This window comes from Oncorhynchus tshawytscha, linkage group LG03 (genome assembly GCF_018296145.1).
Source record: "Oncorhynchus tshawytscha isolate Ot180627B linkage group LG03, Otsh_v2.0, whole genome shotgun sequence".
Lineage (NCBI taxonomy): Eukaryota > Metazoa > Chordata > Actinopteri > Salmoniformes > Salmonidae > Oncorhynchus > Oncorhynchus tshawytscha.
Window position 1 is genome coordinate 8,880,990 of NC_056431.1, and position 15,517 is coordinate 8,896,506.

The window sequence follows — 15,517 nt, forward strand, 5'->3', positions numbered from 1 at the left end:
TTGAGCACATCTGAGACATCATGTCTCGCTCCATCCACCAACACCACGTTGCACCACAGACTGCCAGGAGTTGGCGGATGCTTTAGTCCAGGTCTGAGAGGAGATCCCTCAGGAGACCATCCGCCACCTCATTAGGAGCATGCCCAGGCGTTGTAGGGAGGTCATACAGGCCACACTCACTACTGAGCCTCATTTTGACTTGTTTTAAGGACATTACATCAAAGTTGGATCAGCCTGTAGTGTGGTTTTCCTCTTTAATTTTGAGTGTGACTCAAAATCCTGACCTCCATGGGTTGATAAATTTGATTTCCATTGATCATTGTGTGATTTTTGTTGTCAGCACATTCAACTATGTAAAGAAAAAAGTATTTAATAAGAATATTTCATTCATTCAGATCTAGGATGTGTTATTTTAGTGTTCCCTTTATTTTTTTGAGCAGTGTATATAATTGATATAAACCATCATCCTATGAATCTTAGACATGGTGCTTCTCTTATAACTTGAATAGGATGAACATTCCAGTGTGTAGGCAACAAAGCACTGGCAGAAAAATATCTAGCCTACCACGAGTTGGAAAGTCACAAAAATGACATTTCCACCATATCACATTCATCATTAGTTGAAAACCATGACTGATGGGTCATTTAAAAAAGGTCAATCTTTGATTTCTAGGAAAAAATAAATGTTTTCAACTTTAATGGCATAAAATCAGGGCCAATGCATTTGTTTGGAAGGCAGTAAAGGAAGCAACAGTTCCATTTGAAAAGGCTAATTTACATCACAATGCTACGTGTGGCTTGCTGGACCTCACTGGACCTTGTCGTGTCCTAAGGAAAAACGTGATCATGCATTAACAGATCCTTGGCCACCCGGAGGACTGGCAGCAGAAATCAGAGGGCAGTGGTTCCCAATCTTTTTCGGTTACTGTACCACCAACTGAATTTTGCTCTGCCCAGACAACCCCTGAAGTACCCCCTCATGTGCATTTTACACTAGGCCTATGGTCTCATGAGTCTTCTCAAGTACCCACTGTGGATAGGCTAAGTACTCCCAGAGGTCTTAGTACCCCTCATTGGGAACCACGGATCTAGATAACAGAACCAGTTTGTGAATTGAGAGACATGGCCACAATATAGTGAAAAGACGATGCATGAGAAAGCCTTTCAAAATGATACCAACATTCCTGGTCTGGTAGTTTGGGAACATCTCACCTTGACAGGTTTTCTGATCTTGAGAAAGACACCATGGATGTAAAGGCTTGGCAATTGCAAATAAATAATCTCTTAAATAGTTTAAGTGAAATCCCAATGGAAATGTACATGTAAAAAAAAAAAAAAAAAAACATTTCTAATTACTTTACAAAATGGACAGTCATTGTTACCGCAGACCATCTTAACGGTTTGCATGGGTCCATGGGTCTTTAGCAAATTGTGCTCGACTACTAGCTTCAATAATGAGCATATTAAGGCATTATTCCCATGGCATTTCCAGGGGTATTGTCAAAGGTTTAACTGAAGTAACCAAAACAATCTAAAACATTGATACAAAACTAACCTCAAATTCACATGATTGTAGAAAATACATAAAAAAATCTCAGTAATTCCCAGTTCTTAAGTCACCATCTTGATCTATGCAGTGCTACATCAATGTCATCCTACTCTGGTTCAGAATGAATGACCCACCCACCCCAAGAACCATACTGGTTGTAGTTCCTCAAGTCATTGTTAAAAAAATAATTTTTAAACACTTGTTAAACTGCTCCATCATCAAGGCAAGAATCCTAACTTGAGACGTGCACGTAACTCGGACTTTCGTAAATCATGAATTGAGGTCTGCATAACAGTGCAACAATATGTGGTATGTGCATTGATCTCAAGTTAGGGTTCGGACCTCCGGATATAAATACCATGCATAGTTTCCATTAGCCAAGGTTATCGGACCCATGAGAACTCTGGTGCTTCAGAAACTTCTGCAGGGAGGAAAAAGTCTCTGTACACTCAGTGCATTCGTACAGCACCTCTGCTGGACCAATTTTTTCACCATTCCCACCCTTGACATCGTCAATGTCCCCATGACCCACTAAATCCTTTACATTGTCTTGGTCAGAGTCCAGGTCTGGATTGGAGTCAGCAGTGGGAGATGCCCGTCCTTCCATGTCCATTTCCCCCCTTGACTGACTTGGGTGAATCTCAAGATGGCGTCTTAGAGCAGAAGAACTCCGGAAGCGACTTGGACAGTGAGGGCACTTAACCATTTCACTACCTGGTTCCCTTTTGTGGTACCGCAAATGCCGTTGGTACACACACAGCAGTCCAAACTTTTTCCCACATTGGTCACACTTGTAGTTCCTCCGTACCTTAGGAGCAGCGGACACTTCTCCAGTAGATGTGGTTTGTTGATCTTCACCATTGTCACTGTCCAATTCTGCAACAACACGGTCTAAAGACTTTTTGGGTTTTATTTTAGATGACACATTCTGTTCCAACACATCAGAATTCAATTGGGAACCACCATCTGGTTTAGAATGCAATGCCAAGTACTTAAGACTTGGTTTCTTCTCTAATTCAGGTTTGTGATACATGGCTATATGCCTCCGGACATCACAGCGTTGTGGAAAATGTTTCCCACAGAGAACACAAGTGTGAAGAGTCCCCTTGTGGGATCTATTGTGCCGAGACAGACTACTTGAGTGACTGAAAACACGGTGGCAGTGCTTGCATGGATGCAATTTTGTCCCAGAGCCTTTTTTATAAAGTGGGGGCCTTCCTCCCTTCCTTGCAGGTGCTTTTGTTACGATGCACTCAATGCGAGTATACCTTTGCCACTTTTTTACAACTCTTTGTGACTCTGAATCCTTATTTAACTTGTCAATTTCTTCCTGTGTTTGATGGGTAAGATGATGCTCCTTCAAGTCTGTTAACTGCTGGAAGCGATCTCCACACAAACCACAGCGGTATGGTCTGAAAGAGGATGGTGTTTTGGAATCCGATTTGCCATTGTGGGTCTTCACATCGACAGTTGCGTCACTGCTGTACTGTTTGGTCACATCGGTAGTAGGGGTGCCGCTGCTGTACTGTTTGGTCACATCGGTAGTAGGGGTGCCGCTGCTGTACTGTTTGGTCACATCGGTAGTAGGGGTGCCGCTGCTGTACTGTTTGGTCTCATCGGTAGTCGGGGTGCTGTCGCTGTACTCTATGGTATGTGATCGCTCATCTTTCTGAGACTGTTGCTCGATTTTGGATGAAGAGTTCACAGATAATGGTTTGTCTTTGGAATGACTGAGTAAGTGGCTCTGCATGTCGGAGAGCCAGAAAAAACACAGATTACACTTCTTACAGGGATATGTTTTCTGTATTATGTTCTCTTGACTATTGTCTGACTTCCCCATTTGTTTGAACCCCAGCGATCCATGCTGCTCTTTTTGATGAGCATACAGGGTCTCTTGTTTCAGAAAGCGTTTTCCACACTGATCACAGCAGTAAAATATTTCATGGGCATGTTCTTGGAGATGTTCCCTTAGCCTCTCTTTATCTCTGAAGATCTTGCAACACAACGTGCATTTAAAACCTTGCTCTAAATTCCGATACTGTTGATGGTGTTGTAAACTCAGCTTGTTGTTAAACGATTTTCCACATGTTTCGCATCGGTACTGTTTTAGAGGAGAGACACTGCGGCACTGGGAGTGAGATACTGTGTTAACACGTAGATCAGTTTTGGCTGGCTTAGTTGTAAGTACAATGGTCTTTGAATTCTGATAAGGTGAAGGAGTTGAAGATGGCTGCTTGACAGAAGGGTTGTTTGATGGTCCAGATCTGTCAACCACTATGAAAGTTCCATTTTCATGGAGAGCATACTCACGGGGAACTTGAAACCCATTGGGCAAACTGTCAAGGGAAAATGAATCTGTTCGTTCATAAGTCCTGAGTCGTTCATGAACAGTAATGTGTTTAACCAAGTCAAGGTAGCGCCTGAAGCCATCCCCACATTCTGTGCAGATGAAGGCATCAACATCTGGTTCAGCAGAGCTTACGTAATCCATTAGGGTGTGTTCAATGATCAAAGTTAAATGTTAAACATGGTTAGTTCCATTCTTCATGAGCACCTTGTTTTGTAGAACTCTTCCTTTGTCTGGTCAACAACTGAAAGAGAAAAAATAAGTTACTACTTTACCAAACATATGGTGTAGGTGCTGGTCCTGACTAACTATAACAGTTTTATTACAACACCATGAGTAGGAACACAAATGATTGGATGCTACAAATTTCCAAGCCTCTCCTGAGCTGCAAAGCCTCTCCTATATCAGCTTTCAATTCTGTTAAAAAGGCTGACACCTTTTGAAACAAATTAATTCAGTCTCATTCAAATTAGATGGAGACAATTGACGCCTGTATTGTCCAGATACTAGCTCTTCCTATTATCAAAACGGCCTAAAAAAAGAGCAGTCAAACAGTTACCTTGATCGAAACCTTACTTTGCTTCCAATACCCTCAGGTCAACCATTTTGAGAAGCTTTCGCCACACCCAGTAAGGGTTGATGAGTGATCAAGTTTTATGTGACAGTAACTATCAAACACATTTCAGAGATTGGTAGGAAATGGACATGCTAATGATTAAAATGATGCTCCTTTTTAACCCAGTCTGATGCAAAACATGAAAGTCCACTTTTTGTAGTAAAAAAAACGCCATCCAACGGGTTTCCCCATGACAAAAGTGAAGTGAATGGTACGCGCACCGTCAATCTTCTAAGCATTTAGACTTGTGCTTTACAGCGCCTTCAAGGCGGCTTTACAGTGAGGTATATGGGACATGTACAGCTTACACAGAGTAAAAAATAAATAAAAATCAGCAGGTCCATGACAACATTCGTGTCCCTTGAGTGTGGCAAATGTGCGCATCCATTTTGGCTGCATGTCACATCACTTCTATCGTTCACTTCCCAAGATATTTCCATTAGAGGTCGACCGATTAATCGGAATGGCTGATTAATTAGGGCCGATTTCAAGTTTTCATAACAATCGGAAATAGGTATTTTTGGGCACCGTTTTAGCCCCAAATTTTTTTATACCTTTAGTCTTTATTTAACGAGGCAAGTCAGTTAAGAACACATTATTTTCAATGACGGCCTAGGAACAGTGGGTTTACTGCCTTGTTCAGGGGCAGAACGACAGATTTTCACCTCATCAGCTTGGGGGATCTAATATTGCAACCTTACAGTTTACTGGTCCAACGCTATAACCACCTGCATCTCATTGCACTCCACAAGGAGACTGCCTGTTACGCGAATGCAGTAGAAGCCAAGGTAAGTTGCTAGCTAGCATTAAACTTATCTTATAAAAAAACATAAAATCATATTCACTAGTTATAACTACACATGGTTGATGATATTACAAATTTATCTAGCGTGTCCTGCGTTGCATAGAATCGGTGCAGTGCGTATTCGAGAAAAAGGACTGTCGTTGCTGCAACTTGCACCTAACCATAAACATCAATGTCTTTTTTTAAATCAATACACAGAAGTATATTTATTTTTAAACCTGCATATTTGGCTAAAAGCAGGCCATATTAACCAGGTGAAATTATGTCAGACTCAGGGTATATGCAACAGTTTGGGCTGCCTGGCTCATTGCGAACTAATTTGCCAGAATTTTATGTAATTATGTCATAACATTGAAGGTTGCGCAATGTAACAGCAATATTTAGACTTAGGGATGCCATCCGTTAGATAAAATACGTAACGGTTCCATATTTCACTGAAATAATAAACGTTTTGTTTTCAAAATTATAGTTTCCGGATTCAACCATATTAATGACCAAAGGCTCGTATTTCTGAGTGTTACTATGTTATTATTAAGTCTATGATTTGATAGAGCAGCCTGACTGAGCGATGGTAGGCAGCAGCAGGCTCGTAAGCATTAATTCAAACAGCACTTTAGTGCGTTTTGCCAGCAGCTCTTCACAAGCACAGCGCTGTTTAGGACTTCAAGCCTATCAGCCTAATGGCTGGTGTAACCGATGTGAAATGGCTAGCTAGTTAGCGGGGTGGGCATGAATAGCGTTTCAAACGTCACTCGCTCTGGGACTTGGAGTGGTTGTTTCCCTTGCTCTGCATGGGTAGCGCTGCTTCGAGGGTGGCTGTTGTCGATGTGTTCCTGGTTCGAGCCCAGGTAGGGATGAGGAGAGGGACGGAAGCTATACTGTTACACTGGAAATACTATAGTGCCTATAAGAACATCCAATAGTCAAAGGTATATGAAATACAAAATGCTACAGAGAGAAAGTCCTATAAATACTATATTAACTACAACCTAAAACCTCTTACCTTGGAATATTGAAGTCTCATGTTAAAAGGAACCACCAACTTTCATATGTTCTCATGTTCTGAGCAAGGAACTTAAATGTTAGCTTTAACATGGCACATATTGCACTTTTACTTCTCCAACACTTTGTTTTTGCATTATTTAAACCAAATTGAACATGTTTCATTATTTATTTTAAATTGATTAAATTGATTAAATTGATTTTATTTATGTATTATATTAAGTTAAAATAAGTGTTCATTCAGTATTGCAATTGTCATTATTACAAATAAATAAATAAATAAAAATCGGCTGATAATCGGTATCAGCTTTTTTTGGTCCTCCCATAATCAGTATCGGCGTTGAAAAATCATAATCGGTCGACCTCTAATCTTCATAGACCATCTCACACACTACATAGCTAGCAGCTTGGTGCCTGGCTGTTTTTTTTTTACAAAAAAATATATTTGTTAGATTGTTAAAGTTCCACAAATGGCCTAGCTAAACTATTAGAGTGGAGCACAGCAACATGCGGTTTCCAGACATTAGGCTACGTTAAAATTGCTGGGCTTTATTGCATACAAGTACAATCATCTTATCTTAGTACCCGCTCTAGGAATAATGCAGATCATATTTTTACAGATGGAAGATGTTAGCAATGACAGATTACCAATGCATATACAGTAGCTACTCTGAGGAAAATGCAGCTTCCCATAGGCCTATTTGTGTCTGAGACATATCCAAATTAGCTAACCAACTAAATTTCATAAAAATCACTTGACAAAAGTGAGGAGAACCATGGAGTACGTTTACATGCACACTAATAATTAGGGCTGTGACGATACCACTACTGCAATATTTTTTCCATGGTAAAAATGAAGACACGAAGCAGACCAAACTCTTTGGTCCTTTAAAAACCTGATGTGAAATATTGTGTGCTATAGCTTGGAAAATAAATAAATGTGACTCAATGACAACATAATCATGCTTGTTTCCAACACTAGGGCTGATTTCCTAAAGAAATTAAATATGCTTTGTTTTTGTTTCCTTTCCACGTTACTAATGAGTATTGCGATACTGGTATCATCCCGGAACTACTAATAACTTAATTTTAAACTGATTATGGCAATACTCAGAGTTTTGCATTAATCATGTAAACACTTTCCTCTGATTATCTTAAATCAGTGTAAGGTCCTAAGCAAAGCAAGCATAAACCGTTAAAACACCTAGGTCTTCATAGAATTTGACTTATTTTTGCATTTAATTATTTACCCTGAAGAGGGAGCTCTTTACATAGGCTTATTTCATAACAATCGCAAATCTGTATTTTTAGGCACCGTTTTAGCCCCAATTTTTTTTATACCTTTAGTCTTTATTTAAACACTTTTAACTTGCCTTAATGCATTACAGCAAGACTGGACAATATCACCCAACGCAACTAAACCTGTCAGAGAGGAGAGTGAACTACTGTGAACCTACTGTTACTGCATCTACGGTGAGTGCTGAATAGATAGAAGCTTGCCAGCTCAGTAAAGTGCCAAAACTGCACACCGGCCATATACTGTTACTTGAAGTGCCATGGAAGGGTGTTGGGTATCGTGACAAACAATGAATGTAAAGCAAGTGCCGTTCTGAGAACGTTAAACTCTGGTAACCTCACAGACCTTTAGTGAAGCCCATGAAAACTGGTGTGTTATACAGTGCATTCGGAAAGTATTCAGACCTTGACTTTTTCTACATTTTGTTACGTTACAGCCTTATTCGAAAATGTCCCCACCCAATCTACACACAATACCCCCTAAATACAAAGCAAAAACAAGTTTAGAAATGTTGGCAAATGTATTCAAAATAAACTGAAATATCACATTTATGTAAGTATTCAGACCCTTTACTCAGTACTTTGTTGAAGCAGCTTTAGCAGCGATTACAGCCTCGAGTCTTCTTGGGTATGATGCCTCAAGCGCGGCACACCGGTATTTGGGGATTTTTGTCTCAATCCTGACTAGTCTCCCAGTACCCGCTGCTGAAAAACATCCCCAAAACATGCTGCCGCCACCACCACCACCATGCTTCACCATAGGGATGATGCCAGGTTTCCTCCAGTCGTGACGCTTGGCATTCAGGCCAAATAGTTCAATCTTGGTTTCATCTGACCAGAGAATTTTGTTTCTCATGGTCTGAGAGTCCTTTAGGTGCCTTTATGCAAACTCCAAGCGGGCTGTCATGTGCCTTTTACTGAGGAGTGGCTTCCGTCTGGCCCCTCTACCATGAAGGCCTGATTGGTGGAGTGCTGCAGAGATGAGAGAACCTTCCAGAAGGACAACCACCTCCAAGAGGAACTCTGGAGCTCTCTGTGACCATCGGGTTCTTGGCCACCTCCAATCAAGTTGTAGAAACATCAAGGATGATCAATGGAAACAGGATGCACTTGAGCTCAATTTTGAGTCTCATAGTAAAGGGTCTGAATACTTATGTAAGGTATCCGTTTTGATTTTTTTAAATAAATTTGCAAACATTTATAAAAACCTGATTTCGCTTTGTCATTATGGGGTATTGTGTGTAGATTTATATTTTGTTTTTATCCATTTTAGAATAAGGTTGTAAAGTAGAGGTCGACCGATTAATCGGAATGGCTGATTAATTAGGGCCAATTTCAAGTTTTCATAACAATCGGAAACAGGTATTTTTGGATGCCGATTTTGAAGATTTTTTTTTTTACAACTTTATTTAACTAGGCAAGTCAATTAAAAACACGTTCTTATTTTCAATGATGGCCTAGGAACGGTGGGTTAACTGCCTTGTTCAGGGGCAGAACAACAGATTTTTACCTGGTCAGCTCAGGGATTGAATCTTGCAACCTTACGGTTAGGTTAACTAGTCCAACGCTCTAACCACCTGCCTCACGGGGAGCCTGCCTGTTATGCGAATGCAGTAAGAAGCCAAGGTAAGTTGCTAGATAGCATTAAACTTAAACTTATAAAAAAACATCTTAAATCACTAGTTATAACTACACATGGTTGATGATATTACAAATGTATCTAGCGTGTCCTGCGTTGCATATAAATCGGTGCAGTGCGTATTCGAGAAAAAGGACTGTCGTTGCTCCAACGTGCACCTAACCATAAACATCAATGTCTTTTTTAAAAATCAATACACAGAAGTATACACAGAAGTATATTTATTTTTAAACCTGCATATTTGGCTAAAAGCAGGCCATATTAACCAGGTGAAATTGTGTCACTTCTCTTGCGTTCATTGCACACAGACTCAGGGTATATGCAACAGTTTGGGCTGCCTGGCTCATTGCGAACTAATTTGCCAGAATTTTACGTAATTATGACATAACATTGAGGGTTGTGCAATGTAACAGCAATATTTAGACTTAGGGATGCCATCCGTTAGATAAAATACGGAACGGTTCCATATTTCACTGAAATAATAAACGTTTTGTTTTCGAAATGATAGTTTCCGGATTCAACCATATTAATGACCTAAGGCTCGTATTTCTGTGTGTTACTATGTTATAATTAAGTCTATGATTTGATAGAGCAATCTGACTGAGCGATGGTAGGCACCAGCAGGCTCGTAAGCATTCATTCAAACAGCACTTTTGTGCGTTTTGCCAGCAGCTCTTCGCAATGCTTTAAGCATTGCGCCATTTATGACTTCAAGCCATTCAACTCCCGAGATTAGGCTGGTGTAACAGATGTGAAATGGCTAGCTAGTTAGCGGGGTGCGCACTAATAGCGTTTCAAACATCACTCGCTCAGACTTGGAGTAGTTGTTCCCCTTGCTCTGCATGGGTAACGCTGCTTCGAGGGTGGCTGTTGTCTATGTGATCCTAGTTCGAGCCCAGGTAGCGGCGAGGAGATGGATGGAAGCTATACTGTTACACTGGCAATATTAAAGTGCCTATAAGAACATCCAATGGTCAAAGGTATGTGAAATACAAATCGTAGAGAGAGAAATAGTCCTATAATAACTACATCCTAAAACTTCTTACCTGGGAATATTGAAGACTCATGTTAAAAGGAACCACCATCTTTCATGTTCTCATATTCTGAGCAAGGAACTTAAACGTTAGCTTTCTTACATGGCACATATTGCACTTTTACTTTCTTCTCCAACACTTTGTTTTTGCATTACTTAAACCAAATTGAACAGGTTTCATTATTTATTTGAGGCTAAATTGATTTTATTGATGCATTATATTAAGTTAAACTAAGTGTTCATTCAGTATTGTTGTAATTGTCATTATTACAAATAAATAAAACAAAATCTGCCAATTAATCGGTATCGGCTTTTTTTGGTCCTCCAATAATAGTTATCGCCGTTGAAAAATCGTAATCGGTCGACCTCTAGTTGTAACGTAACAAAATATGGAATAGGGAAGGGGTCTGAATACTTTCCGAATGCACTGTATTTCATCTTTGCGAAGGGTATTCCTCAAGCTCTGTCATTCAAATGTTTTCATAGGTACAAATGATATAGCATGTTACAAAGTAGCGTGTCGTAGCTAAGTTTTAATATATTGGCTGACACTTGTCAGAGACTGGTTCATATTCACGTTTCACCACCCCCATTTCCATGACGAGTGCTAGCCAGCTAACTAGCTGTGAGAGAGTACTTGACACTGTTCACTGAGGATTATTGCCACCTGGTATCCTTGGGACATCCCTACGCTAAATCCTACCCATAACCCCTGACCTAACTCGAAACGTATCTGCTTATCTTAATCGGCATACAGTCAAAATCGAAGTAAGCATGCACCAAATAAAACACTTGGATTTCTGAGCAATCTTTCGATTTATTAGGACACGTAAACAGCTTACAATCGGCTTTCCGGCTGTGTATTTGAGCCGAATCAAATAGGCTTTGCAAAAATGAACACTGTCACACTGCTGGGACGTTTCTTTTTATTATCAATTTCTGCATTTATTTAAGTTCCATCAGGTAGCCTGATTTCTAATGTGTCCATGTAAACAGGATTTGAGAAATGTATTGTTTAGAACAAACTATTATGTTAATCTGACTATCCACAATAATCGTAGTGTGTGCACGTAACCATGCTCATTTAAGTTTCTCCTTTCAATTGACAACTACCAGAATTTAGTGTCTACAGCCCTACAATCAATGAAAACATATCTAAATAACAAAACATAGAAAACTTGTCCAGTTCATTGTTTTGCCAACTGGCTAGCATGATGCAGCTCAGTCTTCAGAGACACATTTTTTTGCTGCAATCTCTGCAGTTTATCCTCCTTTCCCTTGAATAACCCCCCCCAATAAAAGTTTTGGTTTTCTGGTGCTCCTAAATGTTATGTGGTGCTTACATTAAATGTTCTTTCCTAAAAATAAATTATGAAATCAGCTTTCTGAGGTACCTTTGTAGAGCTGTTTTAAATACAATCCATACAGATTTTTTTATTCCAGCTATAATAATATAAATGTTGGCAAATATATTGGTTATCGTGAACGTTTACAAACTAAAAGCAGATCCAAACATCTCATATCGGTCAGGTTCTACCAAATAGCTAACTTTACAGTTCATGAGAACAGTTATGTAGTTTGTACAGTTATGAAAAATAAGTCAGTAACAGTTGAAAACGCTGATCATTTTTAAAATCAATCAACTTAGCTACCTAAATCAGCTAGCTAGCTATCCATACTCAAAAATACACTAGAAGTGTCCATTTTGAATAAGTTGCGTAGCTACATTAACTGTATTCTTATCTAAACGGGGTTAGCTAGCTAGCTAGCTAGATACATTTCACAACCCTGTATGCCCAGATATATTTTTGTATATATGAAATAAGTTCACTAGATACCCTTATGACAGTCTGGCCAATGGCCACATAGTCAGTTAGCGATTCTCTGCATGTGTAGAGCCAGAGTTAAAGCATCGTGACAGCTGTCTTGATACCAACAAAATGTCGGGCTGCTGCTCGCCTCCAACTCTACAAAAGTTATTTAGCTAACTACGTTGTTAGAGAGAAAAAAAACAATGTATTTAAACGAAATGCGAACATGTGTGTGAAATGCATTGTATCTGGCTTGTAAGGAGACAACCAAGTGACAGCAGCAAGATAGCTAGCTCAATTCTTCGCTTTTGTTTGCGCAATGATGGCACCGCGACTACTACCTTAGCTAGCGTAGATTGCGCGAGGCCTATCTGACCGTTCATAAAGCTAGCTAGCAAGGTTAGGTATAACTTGTATCGGATCGAACTCTGGAATGTACTTACCACATTTCTAAAGTCCGTTAGACTTTCTCTGCCCATTCTTTATATCGCTCCACTTATGTTACATTGTGAATCGTGTTGTATCCACCCAGTTCCCCGCTAGTTAGCACCATTTTTTCTATATAGTAATTATAAGAATCAGGGGAGGAGAAAGGGGCGGAGACCATCGGCTAGTCTTCTTCTTTTTCTTTGGTATTATGGCGGTCCGCAAACAAATATTATAGGTGAATGCCGCCACCTACTGTATTGGCTGTGTATCACCCTTCTATTTTGTAGTATGAATGTATTATCTTTGTGAAAAATTGCCCTACCAACTAACCCTGTACTCATTAAAACCTCACCACTATTCCACTACATTGGCCCTATCTGATCCTACATGGGGGCCAGCAGCCTGGGAGGACAGGACACTATATCGTTCAAAACATCTGTGATACTTCTGCAGTAAAATCTTGTACACCTAAGTGCTTCTCAGCAGCTGCCACCAGAACATCTATCCTCTGTAATTTACATTCCATTCCTGCGGTACAATTGACAACCATGGCCATGAATGCCCCAAAAAATCTACCTTACTGAAGCACATGTAATTCCTATCACTCTCTATTGGCCTCAGCCTACTCACATGGATCCATCTTCCTGTATTACTCTCTTCACAGCCTCAGCATACAACACCTGCACTACTCTGATGCTGGCAATCTCAAACTGCCTTTCTCTCACCGGGCACCTCTGATCTCCAGCACCATTGGCACCTCTACACCTCACCTCACCTCTCCACACACAACTTTTTCCACCGATACTACAGATTCCTTTGTCTCATGTCCTCCTGCACACTTCGCACATCGAGGAATCTCCCTCCTACACACTGCTGCCACATGACCATAAGCTTGACACCTAAAACACCGTAATGGATTTAGGAAAAAAGCTAACAAGGGATAACTGACACATCCAACCTCTGCATCAAAACTCAGAAGTACAGACAGTGTCTTCTTTGTTTCACCACGTTATCCACCGGGTCTGCGTCGCACCAAACAAATCTTCATCTCCAGTTGATCCACTTAATACTTAACGCCACTCCAGTTATCACTCTTTTTAACAGCGCCCTGTTCCAGAGACGAAAACAAGTCACAGTTCTTGTCCCCAGTCGTGTGGTGCGGATCGCACGCTCCCTCTGGAAGGTAGAAACACAAAAAATGTGCACGATTCCACTGTGAGTCACTTAAACTGACCCAACATTCCCCAACCTCTTTACCACCCAACCTGACACCACATATTGATCTGCCAGAAGGCAAGGATCCATTCTCTCCAAAAATATCCCTCCCACTGGGCCAGAATCTTCTTTGTCATAATCACGATGAGGATCAAACTCTACGCTCTTCACCGCACCTGCCACCGCAGTTAATTCATCCTCACACTGGTCAGATTCAATTTCCTTCTGTAGGTCTTCCAAAAGTTCTGTGTGATCCACCTTTCCATATTCATTCAAAACATGTTCCACTTTTCTCCTTTTTTCCCTGACCGCCATATTCTCCTTCATCAGATCTTCCAGATGGCTTGTGCTTGTCCCCATTACAAATGTACTTATAATACACTACTGTATATATACAAAAGTCTGTGGACACCCCTTGAAATGAGTAGATTTTGCTATTTCAGCCAAGCAAGCCAAGCTGGCAAGTATATTAAATCGAGCACACTGTCATGCAATCTCAATAGACAAACATTGGCAGTAGAATTGCCTTAGTGACTTTCAACATGGCACAATCATAGTATGCCACGTTTCCAACAAGTCAGTTTGTCAAATTTCTTCCCCTGTTAACTGTAAGTGCTGTTATTGTGAAGTTGAAACGTCTAGGAGCAACAACAAATTATCAATGAACCTACCAGGTACCTCCCCAAAGCCTTAAACACAGGCACCCTCATAGATATCATCCTAACCAACTTCCCCTCTAAATACACCTCTGCTGTCTTCAACCAAGATCTCAGCGATCACTGCCTCATTGCTTGCATCCGTAATGGGTCAGCGGTCAAACGACCTCCACTCACTGCGGTGGCAGGTGCGGTGAAGAACGTAGAGTTTGATCCTCATCGTGATTATGACAAAGAAGATTCTGGCCCAGTGGGAGGGATATTTTTGGAGAGAATGGATCCTTGCCTTCTGGCAGATCAATATGTGGTGTCAGGTTGGGTGGTAAAGAGGTTGGGGAATGTTGGGTCAGTTTAAGTGACTCACAGTGGAATCGTGCACATTTTTTGTGTTTCTACCTTCCAGAGGGAGCGTGCGATCCGCACCACACGACTGGGGACAAGAACTGTGACTTGTTTTCGTCTCTGGAACAGGGCGCTGTTAAAAAGAGTGATAACTGGAGTGGCGTTAAGTATTAAGAAGTATTAAGAGGTATGTGGCAGGGTTTACAGTCAATCACGGACTACAAGAAGAAAACCAGCCCAGTCACGGACCAGGATGTCTTGCTCCCAGGCAGACTAAATAACTTTTTTGCCTGCTTTGAGGACAATACAGTGCCTCTGACACGGCCTGCAACGAAAACATGCGGACTCTACTTCACTGCAGCCGAGGTGAGTAAAACATTTAAACGTGTTAACCCTCGCAAGGCTGCAGGCCCAGACGGCATCCCCAGCCGCGCCCTCAGAGCATGCGCAGACCAGCTGGCCGGTGTGTTCACGGACATATTCAATCAATCCCTATACCAGTCTGCTGTTCCCACATGCTTCAAGAGGGCCACCATTGTTCCTGTTCCCAAGAAAGCTAAGGTAACTGAGCTAAACGACTACCGCCGCGTAGCACTCACTTCCGTCATCATGAAGTGCTTTGAGAGACTAGTCAAGGACCATATCACCTCCACCCTACCTGACACCCTAGACCCACTCCAAATTGCTTACCGCCCAAATAGGTCCACAGACGATGCAATCTCAACCACACTGCACACTGCCCTAACCCATCTGGACAAGAGGAATACCTATGTGAGA

General features: G+C 41.0%; 1 protein-coding gene across 1 annotated transcript; it reads right to left on the reverse strand.

Moving 5' to 3' along the window:
* Positions 1-675: 675 nt before the first annotated feature.
* On the reverse strand, positions 676-12,692 carry LOC112226815 (zinc finger protein 271-like). Its single transcript, XM_024391396.2, has 2 exons — positions 12,542-12,692; positions 676-4,140 (listed from the first exon to the last, which is right to left on the reverse strand). The coding sequence occupies exon 2, from the start codon at positions 4,038-4,040 to the stop codon at positions 1,923-1,925; it is 2,118 nt and encodes a 705-aa protein (XP_024247164.1). The 5' UTR covers positions 4,041-4,140; positions 12,542-12,692; the 3' UTR covers positions 676-1,922.
* Between the last annotated feature and the right edge of the window lie 2,825 nt (positions 12,693-15,517).

What these genes read in the sequence shown, in the direction of transcription:
- LOC112226815 (XM_024391396.2), bottom strand. Translation starts at nt 4,040, where the DNA reads ATGGATTACGTAAGCTCTGCTGAACCAGATGTTGATGCCTTCATCTGC.